The 20,985-nt window shown below is 37.3% G+C and overlaps 1 protein-coding gene across 1 annotated transcript in view; it reads left to right on the top strand.

The window, feature by feature from the left end:
- Positions 1-20,985, top strand: part of FBN2 (fibrillin 2) — a 257,674-nt gene that overhangs the window by 196,552 nt on the left and 40,137 nt on the right. Inside the window, exons 33-43 of the mRNA XM_045565793.1 lie at positions 1,099-1,221; positions 3,426-3,551; positions 8,360-8,482; positions 9,052-9,174; positions 14,320-14,481; positions 15,156-15,224; positions 15,690-15,815; positions 16,948-17,073; positions 17,651-17,803; positions 19,793-19,861; positions 20,768-20,893. Coding sequence (XP_045421749.1) covers positions 1,099-1,221; positions 3,426-3,551; positions 8,360-8,482; positions 9,052-9,174; positions 14,320-14,481; positions 15,156-15,224; positions 15,690-15,815; positions 16,948-17,073; positions 17,651-17,803; positions 19,793-19,861; positions 20,768-20,893 — 1,326 coding nt within the window. The remainder of the gene's footprint in view (positions 1-1,098; positions 1,222-3,425; positions 3,552-8,359; positions 8,483-9,051; positions 9,175-14,319; positions 14,482-15,155; positions 15,225-15,689; positions 15,816-16,947; positions 17,074-17,650; positions 17,804-19,792; positions 19,862-20,767; positions 20,894-20,985) is intronic.

Raw genomic sequence — 20,985 nt, 5'->3', positions numbered from 1 at the left:
CGTGCCCAGAATCCTGTGCTCCAGTGTGGCGTTCGGCTCTGTCTCCGTTCCTCCTCCATCCCCTACTCTGGTCTCTGCCAGTCTAGTCTGTCTCTTCTCTCTCTCTCTCTCTCTCTCTCTCTCTCTCTCTCTCTCTCTCTGCAGGACACTAAAAGAGCCCCCTCTTCTGTTTGCTCAAGCCCTCTCTGGCCCTCATGCAATCAATTCTCCACGTAGCAGCAGGAGGAAACTTTCAAACCATAGATGTGATCTTTTTGTCATTCTAACCCATTGCACTCGGGATAGAATCCAGCTTCCTCCCCATTCCTTCCGGGTTTCACTGTCTGTTTGGCTTCCTCTTCCACCCCCCTCTGTCTGCTGCACTGTGCTTTGCCACTCTAGCCTCTTTTAATTTTTCTTGTCACATCAAACTCTTTTCCTCCTTGGTGTCTATACATGTACTGTTCCCTCTGCAAGGATCACCCTTCCCTACTTCTGCTCAGCGAGCTGATGCTTCCTCATCTTTGAGGTCTGAAGTTAGCTAAAACTTACTTCTTCGGTGGGGTCTTCCTTGTTCCTGCAGTCCAAATTAGAAGCCCCTTTTATTCTCGCATTGCACCTTGTAACTTTTTTCAATTTTTTTTCTGTGTTTAATATCTGTCTTTTCCAATAGACTACGGGCTCCATGAGATCAAGAATCGTATCTTGGTTTCCTAATCTATAAAATAAACTTGAAAACTCTATGCTAAAATTCAGTATTACCTTCAGAATTGATCCTTTTTTACTGATAGTGGAACCAGCAATAGAATCTACCTTCAGTAGAAGTCAGAATGAAATATAACACTGGTTTTCTTTTAACCATTAAAATTCTAGCTAATTAGATACCTCATAAAATGCTTGAATTCATAATTTTGGCCCATGTTTGTGGCATGGATATTGGATTATGCGTCTGAGATCTTAGAATATTGGAGCTGTGACTCTACAAACTAAAACACACACAAACTAAAACACATTTGGCTAGTTTTTATATTTAAATCAAGACAAATGAAAATCTTTCTGGGTGTTTAAATGTTTCATTGTTATTTCTGCACTTTACTGCTCTGTTCTTCTGACATGCAGACCTGGACGAATGTTCTAACGGAACCCACCAGTGCAGCATAAACGCTCAGTGTGTGAATACCCCAGGCTCATACAGATGTGCCTGCTCCGAAGGTTTCACTGGCGATGGCTTTACCTGCTCAGGTGGGTGACAGTCGAGGGGTGTGCGCTGACATGATTGGCATGGAACATTTTGTATGCCTTCCTTATTTGAAGAAAACTGTAGTTACAGGAGGCTAAAATAACTACTCCTATTTTTACACTTGGCTCACAGGTGAATATGTATTTCTCTTACATTAATCACAAAAACTTGAATGATCTTTCAAATATATTGGTGGACATTTTAAAATAACATTTATTACTAGTACATACTGTTAACGACTATCATTTTCTCTACTCATTTATAACATAATGATTTAAAAACACAGGCTTTGTCTGGAAAAGACCAACTGGATTCGCGTCCTGCCTATGCAGCATCTACCTGACTAAAACTTAAGTAAATTACTTATCTGGCCTTATTTTCCCCATTTTAAAATGGCCACAGTTATAATACCATTTCTTTTTTCTTTTTTTTTAATCACTAAATGAATGACATGGAAAAACTATTCACCTTTTTTTTTTTTTTTTTGAGACAGAGTCTCACTGTGTTGCCTGGGCTAGAGTGAGTGCCGTGGTGTCAGCCTAGCTCACAGCAACCTCCAACTCCTAGGCTCAAGCAATCCTCCTGCCTCAGCCTCCCAAGTAGCTGGGACTACAGGCATGCACCACCATGCCTGGCTGATTTTTTCTATATATATTTTTTTAGTTGTCTATATAATTTCTTTCTATTTTTTTAGTAGAGATGGGGTCTCGCTCTTGCTCAGGCTGGTCTCAAATTCCTGAGGTCAAATGATCCACCCGCCTCAGCCTCCCAGAGTGGTAGGATTACAGGCGTGAGCCACCACGCCAGGCCTATTCAGCTTTTTAAAATAGACTACATCACCTACACAGTCACTGCTATTAAATGTATTTATCAAAGTCTCAGTAGCTCACCACATGGTATTGAAAGGATTAAATGGAATAATACAAGTAAAGAACTTAGGAAAACACATCACAAAAGCTCAGTAAATATTAGCTTCCATTTAGCTTCTCTTCATTCCACGATCCTTGAGGTAAAGCATCCTCTCATCATAAGCATATATAAAACTAGATTGTCTTGGTGTTTGTAAAGTTGAATGCCATTCAGTTTGTAAGATAGGTGTTTCCCTGTTGATTTGCAGTACACACTTTAAACCCACAATTAAATGATAGACTCTAAATTTGTTTTCTAATTATTGAGGTAAAAAATGCAGACTTTTCATTTATGAATGCCTCTTTAAGAAAACATACTTACTCAATATTAAAGCTTTATTATTTTTAAGCTTTGGATATTGCATCTTTCCTTGCATTTCTTTGCACTGTGGTATCAAGGAAAGAGCGTGGCTTTGGTGTCAGACACACCTGCAGTCAGATCCTGGCTCAGCTCCTGTGGCCCTCACAGCTCCCTGCTGCTCTTAGCCTCAGGCTTTTCCTCTTCTGAACCTCAAGGAACTGGTGACTCAAGAAGAAAACACAAGTGAGACAGCCAGCACACCACTTATGTCAGGCCCTCAGTAGACATGGGTTTCTGCCCTCCTTGCCCTTTTCTGCTTGATAGACTTAAGTAAATGATCTTTAAGGTCTATGAGTAATGCCCGTTTGTATAGTTAAGATAGGAGTTTGTTTTCCATTCTTGAAATACTTCACTTAGAAGAATGGTCTCCAGTTCCAACCAGGTTATAACCTTGACTCAAACCGTACAAAAGCAATTCATGTAACCAAAATGTTTGTATCCCCCTAGTATTCTGAAATTTTAAAAAAGATAGGAGTATTTTTATAAGATTGTAATGGCTTGAAAGAACCTTTCTCCATTCTCATAGTGTCTCTAATTTGCTTTAAAATACTTGGTCTAGTGAAAAAGTGAGTTGTGTATACTATAACATTTTCAAATGCATGGACCCCATTTTTAGATTAATTCCAATGTTCTTGGTCGTGTCTAAATGATGTTGGTGTAATACTATACATAAATTGGCATTAAAAAGAACCAAGACAGATGTGGGAGACATCTGCATTTCTCCTGTTAATTGCATTACAATTGAATGTTAGGGTGCAGGTTAAATAGCTTTTCTATCAGTCGTACGTATACCCTTATTTCAGCGAATGTGATGTACTGTTGTTTCATGCTAATGAGCACTAAGTCAAGCCAGTAAAACTGATTTAGTTACAGAGCAAGGAGAAAATGTGTCATGAAATTTGGAACTGAATAGAGATATAATTTACTTCTTCCACAGATGTTGATGAGTGCGCAGAAAACATAAATCTCTGTGAGAACGGACAGTGCCTCAATGTCCCGGGTGCATATCGCTGCGAGTGCGAGATGGGCTTCACTCCAGCCTCAGACAGCAGGTCCTGCCAAGGTGGGTCACTAGGATTCCAACTCGTTTTCAAGTTGGATCGACTATAGTAAATGAAACCACAGAAAGGTCTGGAATAGGCTCCACCTGGAAGCTGAACACATAGCACATGCTGCACACATAAAAGTCATTCATTTAAGCATGGATTATTTTGCCGAATGAATAATGATGAAGGCGGCTTTCATCTCTTATGAAGTTTTCCTGGCCAAGAGCCAATAGTTGGAAGTTTGGCTCATTCTTTCTTTCCCTTTTTAACCATTTCTTTTTTCCTTTTTCTTTTTTTTATCGCTAAATGAATGACATGTGGAAAACTATTCAGCTTTTAAAATATGATCTATTACCTGCCCCAATCACTGCTATTTATTGTGTTTATCAAGACCTAAACAGTTCAGTATTGGCATCTGCCTTCATGTTGGAGTCTGCCGCCTGTATGTCTGGGACAGGGAGTCCTGCTCAGGGATTCTTCGGGGACTTCACATGTGCTTAATAGTCATGTCGCCTCTTCTAAGTTATGGCATTATCCCTCTTTCTTAGAAATGGGACTTTGTGCCTAGTATGGTCTCTTTCCAAAAAAAAGAATTTGGATTTGCTTTTAAATTAGAGACTCACTTCACACTGCATATAGCATGGGCCATGATTGTTTGATGAATAGGGAATACATGAAAATGTGAAGGAAGAAAGAAAAGAGATGAAAAATAATTACTATGCCAAAGGGCTTCAACAAAATTTCTTATTCACAGAACACCTTAAAAAAAAAAAAAAAAAAAAAAACTCAATCTAACTGCTAGGTAAAGATGATAAAATGGAAACAGATATTTCCCCGACATTAGTGTCTAATCAAATGAGCAGAAATGGTAAGTCCCAGTGCTCAACGCACATACACACGTGCACACGCACACAATTCATCAGCCTTAACCAAACAAAACAAATTATACAATCTGGGGTAGCTCAGAGTAGAGCCTAACTCTGTTCCGCCACCAGATGTGGCACTGGAGAAAGTGTGCCAAAAGATCGTTAAATTTTCCATAAAGAGCCACCAATTTGAACAAGGGGCTGGAGATTTGGCCCTGGGAAAGATGACATTAAAGACTGAAAGCGTTCATGCTTCACCACTGACCCAGCAGATTGGGCAGAATCTAATCCATTTTATACAAGGCAACTATAAAGTAAACATTTTTTTTTCTTAATCCTGGTTTCTTCTAAGCACTGAAGTTAATTAGTAGAAAATGTGAGTCAATGTGGATATGGAATTATTATGCATGATTTAGTGTCTACATCAGCTTGACAAGAGTTAGTAGGAGAAGGAACAAGTTAGCAGTAGCCAGACACTTTTGCCAACATGAGTTCTTTATACCTAGATAGAATTTTTTTCTTTATAAATTTATTGCTTTATGGATGGCATAGGCCCTTCCAGAACTTCTCCCCAGACTCTCCCGCTAAGGTGGTGCTAAATAAGTTACTGTTCACTGCACTTTCTTCACGTTTAATTTTCTCATATGTCATTACCACAAAGAGAAATCCCTACTGACCAGGCAGCTCAGGATGGTACACAGGTAGTTCATCCTCAGTTCAACCCTCTGCCCCATTCATCTGAACACTGACTTTTGAGATCCCAGAAATGTAATTCCATGCTTCTGCCTGTTCTCCTTGTTTTTCTCTTCTTTCTTCCGGTAAGGTCTGGCTCACCTGGACAGTTTCTCCTGATTTTACTAATTTAATTCCTTGGTGTCTTCCCATATTGTTATAAATATATCCCCCTCTGATCAACATTTTTTATTCTGAATCTACTTCTTACCCCAAATTCTCAGAATTTCTATAGAATCCAAATAATTACTTGGCCATTTCCCAACATTCCCCACCAAAATGGGGGAATACAAAACCCAGAGGAACTGCCACAGGGATGAGACACGGGGCTCCGTCAGACGGAGGGAACCTTGCTACAGCCCATTTCATGTGACGTCTGGAGAGAGAGCAAAGGCCAGGCCCATGCGCTGGGAGCACGGGGCCGCATGGAGCCCTGCCCATCCTCCTTTCCCTCTCGCTCCACCCTAGGAATCTCTGGGCTACTGAAGAGCAGTTTTAACAAGACCCAGACCCCAGGCAGTCTTCCAAATAAAGCTCTGATATAGAAGGAAAGATGTCAGATTCCATCTGAACTGTATGAAAGTAAATACAAGCTCTTGAAAGAGAAGACCAAGTAGTATGTGGACAAGCAGAAAATAAACAGTAATGACTTCTGCAGGCATCCTATGGAAACAAAAGAAAAGAGTATACAAAAAACACAGCCAAAGGCCTAACCAGAGTAGAAGGAAACTACCCCAGAAGCAAAAGCAAATTTCCCATAAGTTCTTTGTGCCATACATGACCTTAATATAAATATGATAGAACAAGTTCAAAGAGAAGATTATAAAAAACAATCGCGTGTTTAATAAAAAGGAGATTGCAGAGTCAAGACAAATAAGAAATGGGGACTAATGCAGTAAAACTGAAGAACTATTAAATAGAAACAGCAAAAATCAGAAAAGATACAGTTGAAAATGTAATTACTAGCATAGAGAAAGGGCTTGAGATAATCACGGAGAACAAAAAAGGGAGGAAGAGAAATTAACACTGTAAAAGAAAAGATAAAAACCATAAACATCAGTATAACTAGTGTCTCTGTAGTGAAAAGCCAAAAAAATCACAATGAAGAAAGTATCAAACAACCAAACATTTTCCAGAACTAGAGGAAAGGATTGAAGTACAGGAAAAAGCCAAATTATAAGAGAAAAACTTAGCCTCGTTACACTCGTCAACTTTATTATAGAGGATTCAAGACTTCAGATAGATTAGACAGGTCATGAGCTAAACAAACATTCAATACCAGAGACATTAAATCAATGCCCACAAAATTCTGAGGAAACATATGACTAGTTGGTTAATTATAAAGACAATAGGGATATTCTTACAAGTAAAATAATTCAGAAAAAAAACTTATATTTACATAGAAGTTCCTCCATTCTTGGGGAAAACAACTAATCAGCAGTGAAACATAGCCAATCGAGAAATAAATGGAGAAGTTGTAGCAAAGCCATATAGATCTCCTTAAGTAAAGAATTAGTACTAAATACTGTGGAGATTATGGTAAACTGCCATCAATATTTGAAAAGTGAAAATAGCATAGCTAACAAAAATAAGGAGTTAGAGGGATATATGAGTGCTAATTTTCTTATCATTCATTGTACAGAATCTATTAATGCTATCTAAAAATTACATTTGAACTTTAGCATAAAGCCAAAAGATGGCAAAATTTTAGTGTTTTTCCTTCTTTTTTGGCATTAAAAAAGTATTTTGGAAGCTGTTAAGATAATGAAAATTGATGTGATTAATGGAAATTGTTTCAGCTTCACTGTCTGTAAATATGCATGTAGAAACACCTGGAATAATATTCATCAGTGATAATGATGTCAGTCACTGATGTTCATCACTGATTATTTCTGGGTGGAAATATTTTTGAGCGAATTTTGTTTTTAGTTTCTTATTTTCTGTATTGCTTGCTATCTTTTCTGTTTTCCTATCAATACTTTTTTGTATTGTTTGTATTTTTTAGTATGCATCAGTTTTATAAAGTCAAGACAGTATTCTTTTAAAATACCTTATTGTATACAACTGTTATAATATTATTTAAATGGAAGATATTTCTAATAAAGGTAATTTTAAAGTAAAATACAAATTCAGAGGGCTGATAATACAATTTCATTTTCACTTATAGATTAACATAATTCAATTATAATTTAGCTTAATGAGTCTTTGCTCATTCATATAAAGAGAATAACTTTATTCCCCTTGACACAAGAAAAGACGCCTTTGCACATCTGTTGTACTTTTAAACATGTTTGGAACCTTAAATCTAAAGTACCGGAAACCAATCATTTTAACTATCATGAATGACCAAAAACCCTTTTAAACTTAAGATATAACTGTCTCAAGACAACAGTTTAGGATGGCTTGTCTAGTCTAGCCTAAAATGACATGCCTGGTCTGCATTCTCAGAATAGTAGGCAATTTATGTACAAAAAGGTGCATGCCCCTTTTATGAGTAGAAATACAGATTATTTCCACAGTTAAACATACACATATATGCCTTCATTTTCATGAGTCAGGACACGTGTATTGACCGTGAGTTAAAGCCTCATGGAAGACCTTCATGAACTGAATTTCTTAATTCAATTCAATAGAGATATTTTAATGAAATTTATTAGAATGTGGAGCAATGGACCATCTTACTACATAGTATTAGGAAAGACATTTCCCTCCCTGTGTATAACTGATTTTATAATGACAGATAAAATTACAGAATAAAATAAGAGTAAAAACTAAAAAGTTAAATAATTTTAAAGGTAATATTTTAAAATTTTTGTATGTTTTTGTTTTAATTTACCAATTGTAAAACATCTGGTGTTTGTGCTAATTAATTAGAATCTTTTGTTATCTTTAATTTTTTGTAATTTCATTCCTTTAACATGTTTATATTTAATTTTTGTATTCTTTTTTATGCCTTAAGCCAATCCTTTTTTATTTAAATATATTATAATCCAAAACAGTTAAAATGCTAGGCACACATTTTACCAAGAAAACAATATATCTTTTATATCTCAGTTTAGTATATGGACATTATTTGCTTGTCATTTTGAATACCTACCTAGCCAAACAAAAAATTTTTTACTGCATAGAAACATCTGAGAACTTAGAAAAGCCCATTAATGTTATGCATTAAATCAAAAATTTTAAATGCCTTTGTAAACAGGAGATTACTTTTTTTTAATCTTCAGATATTGATGAATGCTCCTTCCAAAATATTTGTGTCTTTGGAACATGTAATAATTTGCCTGGAATGTTTCATTGTATCTGCGATGATGGCTATGAACTGGACAGAACGGGAGGGAACTGCACAGGTAGGGCTAGTTACGGGCTCAGATGGGTTCCAGTTCGTCGAAATGAATGTTCTATGCTAAGTATCAAAATTCCTCAAATTTCTGCTTAGCTAATATGTGCATTGGGTTATGCATTTTTCTCAAACATAAAATTACATCCCAGTACATTTATTTTTAACTATGGAATTGATCCATTTTATGTAGACAACTTAATATTAAATATATAACATGAAACTACTAAAGTATCTCTTTGTCTATATGCATGTTCATGTATATGTACATCTATACATGTATAAACATATATAATTTAGTTGAGCAAACAGTGGCATAATTTTTTTCCTCAGAATAGCAACATTTAATTACATCTGTCTATTAAGAATATTAAATGATATTGTCATAAATATCATGTGCTTGATCTCTGGAACCTGTTTTAGGCATATACAAGGATTTAATATTTTTATTTCATTGTGCTGAGTCCTTCATAATGATCTTGAATCTACTGACTTGCAAAAAATCCACCAAATTCTTTGGAACAGTGGCATGCATATGGAAAGTAAAGATGGTAACGTGGGCATTTTAAATACTTGTAGATATTGATGAGTGTGCGGATCCCATAAACTGTGTAAACGGCTTATGTGTCAACACGCCTGGTCGCTATGAGTGTAACTGCCCACCCGATTTTCAGCTGAACCCCACTGGTGTGGGTTGTGTGGGTAAGTAAAGCTACATGAAACAAACTAATAGAATTATGTAGAGTTGAATATTCAGACTCTTTTGGTAGTGAACTGTGATGAATGTCTGCTATAGTTAATCTAAAAACAAAATAATCCCTTCCCTTAAGAAACTCTGTATTACCAAATAATGTGTAGTCACCTTTATTGTGTTTATCTTCCAAATTGTATTTAGAAACAAGCATTTTCAAGACATCTTCTCCAACCTCCTCCTCTCGCAGACTTGGGAACCAAGGTTCAGACAGGTGCATTCATTTGCTCGAGGTGTCAGAGCCTGCAGGCAGCAGAGCTGAGGCAGTGTCCCAGGCTGCTGCCGGGCTCCTTGGCCAGGACTTGGCCGGGTGGCCCAGAGGGGTATAGCTATTGGAATGGCCATTTCTCTTGCCTACAAGAAGCATCATGTAGGAGTAAAACAAATGAAGCGATGAGAAGAAAGGAATTAGGGACATGGGTTTCATGAGCCAAACCATTGATTGGAGTAAAGGAAGGTGGGAGATGAGGGGGAGGAGGAGATAATGAAGGCTCAGAATCTGTCATTGACATAGCTGATCTTTAAACAATAATTGCCCATCCTTTGCCATCAGCCCTATTCCCGTATCTTAGTGAGTATTTGCCTGGAGGAGTAAATGGCCTGGGGAGTTTCCTGAGCAAGCACAGAAAATTTTAAAGAGGGAAATAAGAGGAAATTCCTTGCTTCAGTAGAAATCTGCCTGCTGTCTTCCTTGTCAGTTCTATGGGCCTATAGCAAATGGAGGGGATATTTGCTGCTGTGATTTTTACGCAATTTATATATTGTGTTCAAGTTCTGCAGAATGCATTGAGTTATTATTTATGGCTACTCCAAGTTCTGCCTTTTCCATTCAAAATCATTCATTTAGTAAATATTGACCGCCTTCTATCTGAGGGCTAATGCTCCAACAGTGAACAAAACAAGCAAATTTTCTGCTTTTGTGTTTACATTCTGGTGGGTGGGAGACAAAAAAAAGCAAGAACAGGTCATGGCACTCGAGGTGGTTGGAGAAGTGCTATGTTACATTGGGGAAGGGGGAACAAGCCAACTGGGCCTCTGGGAGAAGCCCCCAGGTAACAGAAGCAGCCAGTGCAAAGGGCCTGTGGTAGGAGAATGGTGGTGTCAGAGACACAGCCCACGGCTGCATGGCAAGAAGTGGGGGCAGGGGGCAGGGCAGAGTATGAGGAGAGGAGTCAGAGAAGAAACAGTCGCCCAGATCATGAAGTGATGCCCAACCCTGGCTGCACAGTAAAATCCCATTTCGAACCTTAAAAATACACTGTTGTCTGCCCTACCCCCATAAATTCTGATTCTTTGGAGCCTCAGTATTTCTTAAAAGCTTCCTTAGAGCTAAGGCTGTGAACAGGCAGCTAATAAAAGAGAATAGTCCAAAAGTTAACAAATGAAAGTAAACAAATGCCCAAAATCATTAGTAAGAAGAAAAAATCCAGGTAAAGCAACTGTGTTGAATATCACTTTACACCTCGTGTACTGGCAACATGAGGCAATGTGGAAATGTGCATTGTGGGGCGTGGAGGGCTGGCCTGTGGGAGATCGTGGCCCGGCAGCTCTGCGCAGAATATTCGTGCAGATTAGCTGTCAGCAATCAGTCTTAGTTTGGGGGTTTCTTGTGGGGGCAATTCCATTTGTATGGATTGACACTTGATGGGTTTCATTCTTTCTTAGTGATTTCCAGAAAACAAAGACTCATTCTATCTCACAGATACCATAAGGGTCCACTGGGCCCTTCTGTAAGTCTAAGATACGTTATAAGATGTCAGTGATTTTAATATTTCCTTTCTCTTGAAACATTTTGCTATTTTATTGTCTTGGGTTTTAATTCATCAATATTCATCATTTATGACCAATAGCATTAAAACAGAGCTTAAAATAGTAAGAAAGGCCAGTTACAGTGGCTCAGGCCTATAATCCCAACACTGGGAGATTGAGGCAGGAAAATCACTTGAGGTCAGGAGTTCAAGACCAGCCTGAGCAACATAGCCAGACACCATCTCTACAGAAAAATGTAAAAATTAGTCAGGCATGGTGGGACATGCCCATAGTCCTAGCAACCCAGGAGACTCAGGTGGGAGGATTCCTTGAGCCCAGGAATTTGAGATTATAGTAAGCTATGATTGTGCCACCGTACTCCAGTCTGGGCAACAGAGCAAGACCTTGTCACTAAAAAAATAAAATAAAATAATAAGAAAATGGAAAATTATGGCATCACCTAGAAGGAAGAGGCAATAGTGAAATGAAATGTTACTGTGGTCTCATCCTTCAGTTTTCTTATTATGTTGCCCAAAGAATTTATCATCTTTCAAGAAAATACAAAAGAGGACTGGAGACACCTCATTTGAAATCTTCTTTCAGCATTTATTAAACACAGTTGAGAATTTCAGAAGTCGTTGCTTTCTGGCCATCATGGCAAAGAGAAAAAAATTGGCAGTGGAAACAATTTCACAGTTGTTAGATGAATCAGAAGATGACTGCACAGAGACAGAACAGCTTTCTTGTCTAGATTTAAAGATGATGGAAATTGATCATCTAAGCACTGTCCCAGGCCAGGAGTTGTCAGAGACCAATTTTCTACATGAAATTTTTCAAACTCAAGAATCGATGAGTAAGTGAACAGTATATTTCTGTACACAGAGGAAATACAGTGTTCTCATCCACTTAGTCAACAGAAAGAACTTCAGCACGCAGCATTTGGCAATAAGAACCTGGACCATCTCAGATTCATGTATTCTTTCAAATTTTATCATGTCTCTGTACCAAAATTTTTAATCGATGTGGTTCACAAGTGGACAAACCATAAAGGCAGGTATGTATAAAAGGTTCTTAGAAAGAAATTTGTGATGTAGAAATAGAAAATCATAGCACTGATGATTCTTATTGGTGTTGATAAATCTAAACCAGCAAATGCTCCCCCTGTGTGGAGCAAAGAAGGTGACTGTCCTCTCATCAGCAAACCAACGAGCTGCTGCTGTTTAAAAAGATTTCTTTCTTATGATGTAAAAACAAGAAGAAGAACCAGAGTAATGATAAGCTAGAACCTATTAGAGATGTTTTTGAAATCTGCAGTCAGTTTTACAAAATGAATGAGCCCCGGTAAGCCACTAGTTGCATTCAGAGGACCATTTGGGTACAATATCTTCAAAACCAAGAAAATATAAAATAAAAATTTTAGTTAGCCATGATGAAATTCTTATTAAAATTACTAGTAAAGTTGTTTCCACTATGCATTTTTTCTTGTGTAAATTATTTTTAGAATGACTTAAAAATATAAAAATTTAAAGGGTTTATTGGATGTAGATGGCAAATGGTGATGTCTCTTTTCCTGATACTGAAGGCTAAGTATGTGCAAACTCTGAGAACTAGCAGTTCCTCTCTGGGCTCTACATGCCAAAGAAATTAACTCACAGACCCCTATAGAGACAGGTATAGGACATTCACTGCAGCATTCTTTGTGGGGACAGAGGTTTAGAAATCATTTTTGGAAAGTAGATAGATTTTTTTTAACAAAAAACAGGCAGGGAGACCATAGAGTTGACAGACTGGATGTTTACAAAGCAGACATGTCTTGAAAAGTTGTAAAATGAACTAAGATATATGACAGAGAACAATTTATGTAAATATAAAATGAACACATTAAAACAAAAGTATTTATTTTGCAACAATACATGTAAAAAATTAATAACATGAAATACATTCGGATGGTCTGGTAGAGAAAGGGGAATGGGAGTGGAGAATAGGGATGAAAGAGAGAGGAAGGGAAGAGGCAGGAGGTGTGACTCAACGCAAACCTGATGAGGACCGGGACCGTGAGTTAACTCGCTGCTCTGCGTCCAGGAGTCATCAACAAGAACAAGATGGAAAATCAAATAATCAAAAGCTGCCCAAATGATTCCAGTGTTGGCAGCCAGGGATGAAAATTACTTTGTAGATTGGTAATGACTTTGGCTTTTACTCTGATTGAGATGTGACTGTATCGGAGGTGGCCCGGCTGAAGGCAGTGCTTCTGAAGGATTACTCCGGCTGTGGCAGGAAACAGAGTGCACTACAGCTGGGTCGAGGATGGAAGCCAAGAGATGAGTTAGGAAACTGTTGCAACAGTCCAGGCGGTGATGGTGGCTGGAACTGAGGATAGAGTGATAGAGGCAGTGCTAAGCAGTCAGATTGCAGATACATTTTGAAGGTAGAGTTGACAGGATTGACTAAGGAATGACAGTAAGGAGCTAAAAATGATGCCAAAGCTTAGGGCCTATGCAACTGAAAAAGACTGAGTGCCGTTTGTTGAAAATGCAGTAGACTGGGAGAGAAGTAGAGTAGATTTTGGAGGTGGAGGAAAGAACATCAAGAGTTTGATTTAGACATGTTAACTTTGAATTAACTGTTTGATATGTAAGAGAAAAAACAAATTGGCAGTTGGCAGAAGGTCTAGAGTTCAGGGGAGGAATGAGAGATGGAACCATCAATTTGAGTTCTTAGCAGAAAAGTAATATTTTAACCCATGGAATGAATGGAAGTGCTCTAGATGGTAACTGTAGGAAACAACAAGAAAACGTCTTAGATTCACTGATCTCTCAAATATCCTCTCTAAATTTGTTACAGACTGTCTTTTCCAAAACCTGCAAAGCTAGCTGTGCAAATTGAAACTAAACCATTGGAGAATGGAGCCCATGGAGAGGAGAGAAAAGAGATGGGGTTATCAATATTTCTTTGATATAAGACATAGTTTTAAACTAAATTACCTTAGATTTATTTCCATTCATAAACTCATGATATAGATTGCTTATACCAAAAATTTCTTGCATTCGTAACATTGAAGGTCCAGAATGTGCCAAAGGAGAAACTTCTGACTGTTTTGTCTGTTCCGTGAATAGATGGGAAATGTGATGTATACAGATTTCTAAGCATAGGAAAGTCTGTTGTAATTTGCTTTGTATGACTCAGTCTTTAAAAGGTTTAAAGCAAGAGATTGATTTTTACAAGGATTAAAATGAACCTTTCATGTTAACGTACAACATTTGAATTTCGTTCTTTGAGTGACTTTTCCCTGAAAAGGAATTCTTAGTACAGCAAGGGTGATTTCACGCTCCTCTGTTGCTCCGCAGACAACCGCGTGGGCAACTGCTACCTGAAGTTCGGGCCTCGAGGAGACGGGAGTCTCTCCTGCAACACTGAGATCGGGGTGGGCGTCAGCCGCTCTTCCTGCTGCTGCTCTCTGGGAAAGGCCTGGGGGACCCCGTGCGAGACGTGCCCGCCCGTCAACAGCAGTGAGTGTGGACACAGACTGCGTCTGAGACCAGTCGCCGTTTTGTTCTTGGGCTGGGGACGGACCAAAAAACACTGAATTTGGACTACTTTCAGTGATTATGCTGAAGCCAGCCAAGAGTGTTTTATATGAAAGGAATTGAGATTCCTCTCTTCCTAATGTTTTTCATGATATGTTTAAAAGAACAATTTTTAACCACAATCCAGTATGAATGGTCATAATATCAACTCTCCGTGGTATCGCAGATAAAGGCCATTCCTGATCCCTCTCAGAGGTTGTTTAGTTCAGGCCCGTAGGTGTGTTGTATTCCTGAAGTCAATCACAGAACGCCTTCAGTTGAAGCATATGTTTTGGTAATGGACATGAGCGGAAACCTGTATACTGTAGAGGCTTTTAGTTTTTATTTAATAGCCAAATGAGTTGTGAGGGAGTTTTTTCTTTAATTAAAAACATGGCTTTTGTTATTCTGCTGTGTACATGATTTGTGGAGTAATTATCTTTTTCACATAAAATGTAATATATAATACTTTAAATATATTTGAAAGGACACTAAGAAAAAAATCCTAAGTACCCCTTAGGATGGGTACTTCGAGCCTGGCAGTTGGTGACTGCTTGCTCATTGTCTCAGCCCCTGGGATAAGGTATCACATCTCTTGTTTTTCCATTGTTTTGTAGCTGAATATTACACCCTGTGTCCTGGAGGTGAAGGCTTCAGACCTAACCCCATCACAATCATCTTAGAAGGTGAGCTAATCTCTTATTGTCACCCAGATTTAAGCAAGGTAAAGAGTTAATTGTAGAGTAAAGCTGGCAGGAAAATTAGGGAGGAGCAATCCCTACAAAATTATTTAGTAAAATTACAGATGGATAGTCACTTACGAGGATGTCAAAGAGTGACTTTGATTAAGAAGTAAGGATCCGATCCATTGTCCTGATCTGATGTCTGATTGTTCTGCAGAGAAACTTTCTTTATTGCCATCTCCCAAACTGACATGGAAATAAACTTGCTTTTATTACTCTTCTCAGGTAATTGCAAAATCCCATGACAAAGCCAAGAAAATCCATGTCTGGTATAAACCCACCATCTAAGTGCGCATTCGTTTGGATGCATAGAGCTCTGCTGGTCCTACAGGATCACCCTTCTGAAAGCTCTGATATTAACTCTTCATGTTGGTGTTTGTGGTAAATGAAATGTTTCCACTTTTGTAGACATTGACGAATGCCAGGAGTTACCAGGTCTCTGCCAGGGTGGAAATTGCATCAACACGTTTGGGAGCTTCCAGTGTGAGTGCCCACAAGGCTACTACCTCAGCGAGGAAACGCGCATCTGTGAAGGTGAGGTGAATTGATCCCTAAAAATGGTTAGGCTGTTTAAAATAAAGTGACTGCTGAGGCCGGGGGACAGGCCCCGGGGGACAGGCCCCCAGGCCCCCTCACATCCTGTCAAAGGATCTATCCACGGGCTCGTCACTCTTCATATCAGTGTTGCTAAGTTGTGTGATGATAATTTATAGCTCATTTGCTATAATTCACCATTGTTTTTCTAGGAAGATTAATTAAATATAAATGGAGTAGTGTGACACATATAATATCAAATAAGTTATTAGTTCAAATATTGATAGGAATTCTATTTTATATAGGAAAAATAGGCAAGCTTAAATGGTAATATTAAGTTAATATTTTTCATTAATTTGTAAATGCTGCACTACACGCTGTGCAGATGTTGAAAGGCTGTGCAGAGGCCTTTCTCGTTTCCATCCCCCACTCCGCCTGTGGCGTTGCAGTCACCTTGTGGGACTGTCTCACCACCACACTGGGTGCTCCTGGGGGCAGGATCCACGTCTTAGTCACGTTTGTAGCTCCAAGTTCTAGCTTGGAGTAGGATCTCAATATTTATTTATGGAATGAATGAATGCTTCTAAAAAAGAACATTAAACATATAATTATTTCCATTATGGCCTTTCTTTTGGAACATGTTAGTTAAATGCATCTGGAAGAAATATGACTTAATAAGGAGGACAACCAGCAGCTGCTTCTAGACTCTCTGAATGGTACTAATTTCAAAGGAGCTACAAAGATAAAGGCTTTCCTAACCCACATTCAGTGTAAAGTTGGCATTAAAATGTAGTGTAAGTGACATAAGACAAAAAGCAGGTTCTAAAGAAATTCCATTTGAAGAATGTGAATTTTAAAAAATATATGCATATAGGTGCCATGTAAATTATTTGGGGCACTTTAGAATAATTTCTTCAGATGATTTATATTGTTTTAATGTTGGAAATTTTTTTCTTTTGAAGAAAGATATACCTATGTTATGTAAGTGCATATTTTGGAGTATTTTCTGTATTTCTACATTTTGTGTAAATGGAGACTTGGGCAACCAACTATACTATGTTCAGTAGCCTAAGTAATATAAATTAATTGAAAAATATCTTTATTAATTAATGGATATTCTCATGCGCTCTAGATATCGATGAGTGTTTTGCACACCCTGGTGTGTGTGGGCCTGGCACCTGCTACAATACCCTGGGAAATTACACCTGCATTTGCCCACCTGAATACATGCAAGTCAACGGGGGCCACAACTGCATGGGTAGGTAAAGATCCCCTAGATGAAAATTTGTCACAGTTGTTGACTTCACACAGAAAGCACTTATGTCTCAGAATTATTGTTCAGAATGTTTGGAAATTAAGTCTTTATGAATGATGAAGTATTTCGGAGTCTTATAAACTGCTGGCTCAGTATTACATTTTTGACCTTTGGCTATATCATTTCAGAAAGCATGAGTCTAAGGTAGAAAATGTTGTCAAATGTTAGCAGTATATATTTAATTTTTCTTCTCTATTCATGCAAAGTGAACATTATACAAATAAAAGAACACATGAAATTTAATGCTTAATACTTTCTCAATTAAATAAATGCTTTTGAGTGGAGAAACAAATATGTACTAACATTTTCTCCCAAGAAAATTATAAATGAAATCTCTTATCTAAGAACAGGAGAGATGTTAATCTAAAAATGATTTACGGTCAACTTAAAGAGTTATTTTTAAAGATAGCTGCAAATAACTGAGAAATTTTTCAGAACTGTGTTGTCTGCAGCTGTGTGGGCTCCATTACCTGCTACTTGCTGATGTGATTGACTAACCGGATTGTTGTTCTCTTTGTAGACATGAGAAAAAGCTTTTGCTACCGAAGCTATAATGGAACCACTTGCGAGAATGAGCTGCCTTTTAATGTGACAAAGAGGATGTGCTGCTGCACATACAATGTGGGTAAAGCCTGGAACAAGCCCTGTGAGCCATGCCCGACACCGGGAACTGGTAAGCACACAGCTCGCTCTTCCGCCAAAGGCCATGTCAGTGACACACACGTGTGTGTGACAGCAGAGCCAAAGTCAGTGTGTACTAAAACCGGAGATGCTCAGCTCTGAAACTGCCCAAGAGCATCATATGGTTCGGTTTCCCAAGTGGCCTTCTTGGGGATTCAAACACCAATTTCTGAGACATGTGTTGAATATGTCTTCTGAATCCTGAAAGTAGAATCCATTGCTGAAGAGTTAGAGTTCACAGCATTGATCCGTTTAAACTCATTATCTTGAACCATGCATCACTGTGCTAGACATGGAGACTGTAATATTTTGAGAAAAACTGAGTTCAACAAGGATCTTTTTTTAGTTCAATCTTGAAAAATATGCAAAAACTGTATTTGATGGGCAAACCTTACATAAAAGCAACTTGTTGTCAAAGTGTACTTTATACATCTTCTCCCTCAGACTTACATGAAATTTTTAGGCAGAAAGTAGAAATTGTCTTTACATGGTAATATTTTTCTCACAAGACATTCTTTTGAAACAAAAAATGAAAGATAATAAGGAGAGACAAGCAAAAGATGCTTATTTTAAAATCGTTGCCCACTCAGCTTCTTTTATGACCTTGAGAGTGATCATTTTAATAGCTACAGATACTAAGAGTTGGACCAATAGGACAAAGAAGAAACACTGACTGTGCATTTGTTTTTAAATACTGCGTAGGGTGTATGTATTTAAATGTTTCACATAATGTGGCGATGAAGTTAAGGAGAGAGGTGATGAAACGGGACACACAGAACTTTCTCAGTGGCTGAAATTCAATGGTCCAGTGGATTTTCCTAGCCCTAACTTACCACAGTTATGTCCATAAAATTAAAAAGAAACATTCTCACAATTGTCAACTTAAAAACTCCATCATTAAGAAATTGAAGATCACTGGTTTGGGGAATTAAAATACCGCTTTCTTTCTGAGAAATGAAGGGCTTAAGTTTGAGAGACAAGTCTGTGTTTAAATCAAAGCTCTGCCACTTACTGTGTGACCTCATGTAGGGTATTTACCCTTTCTGAAACTGATTCCTCATATATAAAATAAGCATAATTAATAAATAATGATGGTGACTAATTCATATGGTTGTAATGATGATTAATGAGATGATGTATATAAATTATAATTTGCACATTGCCAGACACTTAGAAATCATTAAATTGAGCATCTATTATGTGCCTCTGTCTATTCTGGATGCTCAGTGTATATTGGTGGATTAAATACACAAGATCCTTGCTCTGCTAGTACTTGGAGTATAGCGTGTAGTACAAGTTTTATCTAATACTGTTCTCAGGAGTTTGACTCACTCATGTAGCTATGGGCATGAGAAGCATTTTGCTTCTTAAAAATCAGAATTCTTTTACATTTCTATTAATTTGGTGAATTATGTATAACTCTTATTGTCAATTTTATTTCATGACATATTGCTTTTGAAGACCCAAATTTCACATCCCAACAAATAATACACTTATGGTGAAAAAAAATGGCAAAATTCACATCTCATTCATTATTCATTGTTAACCTGTTTCTCCGCTACAAAATTATTTTTGTGTGTCTATGCCATTGTGCAATCCATATTCCCTTTTAAAATGTATATTCTAATATGTTTTTTCAATCTGTATAAATTGGATCATTTTTATAGCCCTGAATATCAAAAGAAAAAAAGAATTTAAGTATGTAAGTAGGTGTTTTGAGTCTTGTAATGAATTCTTACCTTCTAATATCAGAGCAGTAAAAACTTAATGATAGCAATAATTATAACATTAATAATAATGGTAAAGGATGCTTGGATCCACGCCTTGCAGAAGTTGGCATTGTTACTAAATAAATATGATAGAAATTAAAACATCTGGTTGTGAATACTATAAAATATATTTTGTGAAAGTAATATATGAAATGTTATTTTGAAGAAGTTTGAGAATTTTAAGAGGGCCTTGCTTTGTTTATATTTTAAAGCTGACTTCAAAACCATATGTGGAAATATTCCTGGGTTCACCTTTGATATTCACACAGGAAAAGCTGTTGGTAAGTCTTTCCAGATTGTGTTTATTTTAATATGTATATATATATTCATATATATAGCATTTTGTAAAAATCTATAAAATGTTTTTAAAATTCAAGAATACCCCAAAACATAATAATCTGGATTTGATTCTAATACAGTTAGACAAGAGAGAAATAACACAATTAAAGGCTCTAACCAAGTATTGATAAAGGTATTCTATCAGCATAGTGTAGTGATTGAGTTATGATAGTTACGTGACTATCTCAAGATTTCCTACATTCCAAGCTAAAACTTTAGTTTTCCTTGTCATGTATGGTGTATTACATAACTCTAAATAATCTACCTTATTTAATCTTTAGTTGATATTTTCATAAGTACATGTTTAAGTTTCTGGTGTATTTTTGTAGTATCTGTTTCTACTGGTCTAATTATGAATTTGCAGAATTATTATTCATATAAATTAATTCCTTCTGAATGTATTTTGTGTTGCTCACTCTACTTTTCTTCCTCAAAGATCTAGTAAACAATATAATTTTAAGTCACCATCATGAATATATATAAAACAAAATACACACAATGAAAAAACAAAGCTTTCTTTATCAGAAGAACAGGCACAGTTAGGGTAACCTGATGTATAACTTGAAGAAGAGGCTTGTCTGTAGGAAGTTCATTTGCCATTTTGACACTAAAATTAGTTGGTACATTTTATCAGCTAATTAAATTCTTCCATCAGTGTTTAGAGGAACTAATCTATGTTATGGTTTATATGTTTTCATAAACCACAAAATCAACCATGCCAGCATATAATTGATTTTTGTGACACTGAATATGTTCGCATTCCAGAGTGCACATAGCATTATTTGAGGTTATATGGTAAATACATTGAGCAGAACCACATATATTTGACCAAATCCATTCAATTTCAGACATTGATGAATGTAAAGAGATTCCAGGCATCTGTGCAAACGGCGTGTGCATTAACCAGATTGGCAGCTTCCGCTGTGAGTGCCCCACAGGCTTCAGTTACAACGACCTGCTTTTGGTCTGCGAAGGTAATCTGAATAATGTATGTCCTTGGTCCAAAAAAAACTTGGTATACATAAATGGCTTTTAGACAGTTTTCTGATTTTTACTATTTCTTCCG

The sequence above is a fragment of the Lemur catta genome, chromosome 12 (genome assembly GCF_020740605.2).
Source record: "Lemur catta isolate mLemCat1 chromosome 12, mLemCat1.pri, whole genome shotgun sequence".
Classification (NCBI taxonomy): domain Eukaryota; kingdom Metazoa; phylum Chordata; class Mammalia; order Primates; family Lemuridae; genus Lemur; species Lemur catta.
The sequence above is the reverse complement of the archived record's forward strand: the minus strand, read 5'-3'. Positions and strand labels throughout refer to the sequence as shown.